The 4232-nt window shown below is 43.3% G+C and overlaps 1 protein-coding gene across 1 annotated transcript; it reads right to left on the minus strand.

The window, feature by feature from the left end:
• Positions 1-307: 307 nt before the first annotated feature.
• LOC119309991 (zinc finger BED domain-containing protein DAYSLEEPER-like) lies at positions 308-2125 on the minus strand. Its single transcript, XM_037585867.1, has 2 exons — positions 2010-2125; positions 308-1072 (listed from the first exon to the last, which is right to left on the minus strand). The coding sequence occupies exon 2, from the start codon at positions 959-961 to the stop codon at positions 308-310; it is 654 nt and encodes a 217-aa protein (XP_037441764.1). The 5' UTR covers positions 962-1072; positions 2010-2125.
• Between the last annotated feature and the right edge of the window lie 2107 nt (positions 2126-4232).

Consider the following 4232-nt stretch of genomic DNA (forward strand, 5'->3'; position numbering starts at 1 on the left):
GTAAAAGCTTGCCACCTAACATAAGCTTACTTGGACCTATCAGATTCTCTAATATGGGAATGCAAGCATCATTTGTTGTGGCATTATCAACAGTCAATGTAGATACCTTATCTTCCAGATACCATTCGACCAATGCATCATGAAGTATCTCGGCAATTACACGAGCTGTATGTGGTGCTGGAACATAAATAAATCTGCATATAAAAATGCAAAAGCTTGTTATTAGAGACTATGTTATACAACGGTGGTGCAGTTTGCATAAAAAATAACACAAAATATATGACCAAAAATACCTCATAATATAGCTCTAAAGCTTCCAGGATTCATCAACGAAATGTGCTGTGATAGCCATGTAGCCTCTTTTCTGATGTTCAGACGTCCACATATCTGTAGTGATAGCCACCCTGCTTTTATTTTTCTCCATGTAGTTGATAGCCCTCTTCTTTTCAATTTTATAGCTATCTAAGATGTCACTCCTAATAGTATTTCTTCTCACCATCTTAAATAATGGCTGGAGTGCAGAAACAAATTTTCTAAACCCAATGTGATCAACAATTGACAGAGGATAGTCATGGAGAAGAATCATGGAACCAAGAGCCTTTCTAGCAACATCCTGGTCAAAAGTATAGTTCTCTACAGCAACTTTCCCACCTTGTACATTCGAACTATACCTCAAAGAAGTTTGCTTCTTGGTGTCCGCAGGCCTCTTGCAATATGGACATATCTTTAAATGGTCAAGGAGATGCTTCGTTCCATTTCTTGTTTCCCCTCCAAGCTTCTTTGAGCACCAGTTACACTTGGCCTTCATCATGTTCTTCACTTTTACTTTCTTAAACTCCTTCCAAACAGGAGATGTCAACTTCCTCCTAGGACGAACGACTACTTCTTCTGCTTCATTTTCTTCCTCTTGTGCTTCATCTTCTTCGCTGTCTTCCTCTATGACAACTGAATCTGTATTCATGGGCTCAGCCTGTGATACTGGTACCTCATCAGCTTCATGTTGAGGGGATGTCAGAGTAGGAGCGGTGACTAGGCTGCTGCTTCCAGCGGTGGAATCCAATGGATCAAGGATCTACAAGATGAAAGAAGTTTAAAACATATGATTTTGTTCATCAGTATAGTACAGTACTGCTACCTCATGTTGAAAATGCTACTTATCTCCCACTACGTGGAAAGAATAAAGGGATATGCATTGATTTGCACACACTAAATTATTATCACGTTAAATGCAAGAATATATATGGTATTGAGTAATATATGTAGTTACCAATTACATAATGATCATGAAAAAAATGATACTACATTTATCATAGGCATGCGTACAAATCAATTCATGTAAATAGACTGTTGTGGTAGTAAAGAAGTGTGAAAAATCATAATCAATCATTATGTGATTATGATTTCTGAAACTACTGACTAATTATTCAGTGCTAGCACGGCACAATTCAGAACTGACTCTCCCCCAAAAATTAGTGGATGATGATTGATGAACAGTACTAAAATCAATCTAAAAGTTTGCAAGCCAAGGGTCGACGAAAAACAACTAAATCTTAAAAATTGTGGATGACGACCAGTACTAAATCAATCTAAAATTTCAGCTTCATGACCGAATCTAAAAAGTCTGGACGCCGATCAGTACTACAAGATACTACATGTGAGACATACATGAAAAACAATCTTCACAAATTCCAATCTCCATCATGTATGGGCCAATCTCCATCAGCAGAAGATGTCCACGCCGGAGCATGAGGGCCAATCAACTAGAAGGACGGCGGGCAGGGAGCACGGCTAGGCGTGGCTAAGGACGGCGGGGCACGGCGGCCGGCGAGGAAGGCACCTGCGCCGTCGTTGGACTCTATGGCGGGGAGTGGCTCAGGGGGACGGCGCACCTGCGCTGCCGCCGCCGCCGGCGGCCTCTGCTAGGTCGAAGCTGTCGGCTTCTCCTATCCCCTTCTTTTTTCTAGTCGCTCGAAGAGGATAAACACGATTACACGAGAGAGAGAGAGCACCGTGGAGATGGATGGCTGTAGTAGACGAGGTGATGGCCGTCCGGCTGCTGGTGCCTGGGTCGTGGCTGATGAATTTGATGCATCAGCGTTACCTAGGAACCTTGAGCTACGGCGTTGTGCTTCTCCTGTTGCTGCAGATCTAGTAGGACGTGTTGACTTCGTCATGGCGGCGGCTGAGGTGAGCACGATAAGATCAGAGCTAGGGTTATTAATTTTTTAGGGTTGACTTCATCCTGTATATATAGACATATATATGGTCCTACATGTCATATGTAAAATGCGGGTCCCCGTTGGGTAGCGGGTCTGGGGACTAGCATACCATCCCCATCCCCGTTGTACCCTATGGGGAATAAATAAGTTCGGTAAATATCCCCGTGGGGAAGATTTTCACCCATCCCCTGCCCCTAATGGATGAAATCCCCATGGGTTTGGCGGGTATGGGGCCCCATTGCCGTCCCTACCTCCGGCAGGTGCCAGAACGGGCTTCCGAGAGGTTTTTGGTGGCTACAGAGGCTTGCGGCGGTGGAACTCCCGATCTATCTTCTGTTTTGGTGTTTTTAGGGTACGTAGGCTTATATAGGCGAAAGAAGTCGGTCGAGGGAGCCTCGAGGGGCCCACGAGAGGGTAGGGCGCGCCCAGGGGGTGGACGCGCCCCCCTATATCGTGGCCTCCTCGAGGATCTTCTGACATGAACTCCAAGTCTCCCGGATCATATTCTTCCTAAAAATCACGCTCCCGAAGGTTTCATTCCGTTGGGACTCCGTTTGATATTCCTTTTCTTCGAAATACTGAAACAGGCAATAAAACAGCAATATGGGCTGGGCCTCCGGTTAATAGGTTAGTATCAAAAGTAATATAAAAGTGTATAATAAAGCCCGTAATCGTTCAAAACAGATAATAAAATAGCATGAATGCTTCATAAATTATAGATACGTTGGAGACGTATCAGGGTCCTAGCGGAAACTAAGGGATATTAAGGCCTCCTTTTAATAGAGAACCGGAACAAAGCATTAGCACATAGTGAATACATGAACTCCTCAAACTACGGTCATCACCGAGAAGTATCCCGATTATTGTCACTTCGGGGTTGTCGGATCATAACACATAATAGGTGACTATAGACTTGCGAGATAGGATCAAGAACACACATATATTCATGAAAACATAATAGGTTCAGATCTGAAATCATGGCACTCGGGCCCTAGTGACAAGCATTAATCATAGCAAAGTCATAGCAACATCAATCTGAGAACATAGTGGATACTAGGGATCAAACCCTAACAAAACTAACTTGATTACATGGTAAATCTCATCCAACCCATCACCGTCCAGCAAGCCTACAATAGAATTACTCACGCACGGTGGTGAGCATCATGAAATTGGTTATGGAGGATGGTTGATGATGATGACGACGATGAATCCCCCTCTCCGGAGCCCCAAACGGACTCCAGATCAACCCTCTTGAGAGAGATTAGGGCTTGGCGGCGGCTCTGTATCATAAAACGCGATGAAACTTCCTCTCTGATTTTTTTCTCTGTAAGACGGAATATATAAAGTTGGAGTTGTGGTCGGCGGAGCCTCAAGGGGCCCACGAGACAGGGGGCGCGCCCCCACCCTCGTGGACAGGGTGTGGGCCCCTGGTCTTGATTCTTTCCCCAGTATTTTTTATATTTTCCGAAACTTGCCTCCATGGATTTTCAGGTCATTCCAAGAACTTTTGTTTTCTACACATAAAACAACATCATGGCAGTTCTGCTGAAAACAGTGTCAGTCCGGGTTAGTTTCATTCAAATCATGCAAGTTAGAGTCCAAAACAAGGGCAAAAGTGTTTGGAAAACTAGATACGTTGGAGACGTATCAACTCCCCCAAGCTTAAACATTTGCTTGTCCTCAAGCAATTCAGTTGATAAACTGAAAGTGATAAAGAAAAACTTTTACAAACTCTATTTGCTCTTGTTGTTGTAAATATGTAAAGCCAGCATTCAAGTTTCAGCAAGTATTATGAACTAACCATACTCACAATAACACTTAGGTCTCACAATTACTCATATCAATGGCATAATCAGCTAGCGAGCCATAATAATAAAACTCGGAGGACAACACTTTCTCAAAACAATCATAACATGATATAACAAAATGATATCTCGCTAGCCCTTTCTGAGACTGCAAAACATAAATGCAGAGCACCTTTAAAGATCAAGGACGGACTAAAAATTGTAATTC

The sequence above is a fragment of the Triticum dicoccoides genome, chromosome 5B (genome assembly GCF_002162155.2).
Source record: "Triticum dicoccoides isolate Atlit2015 ecotype Zavitan chromosome 5B, WEW_v2.0, whole genome shotgun sequence".
Classification (NCBI taxonomy): domain Eukaryota; kingdom Viridiplantae; phylum Streptophyta; class Magnoliopsida; order Poales; family Poaceae; genus Triticum; species Triticum dicoccoides.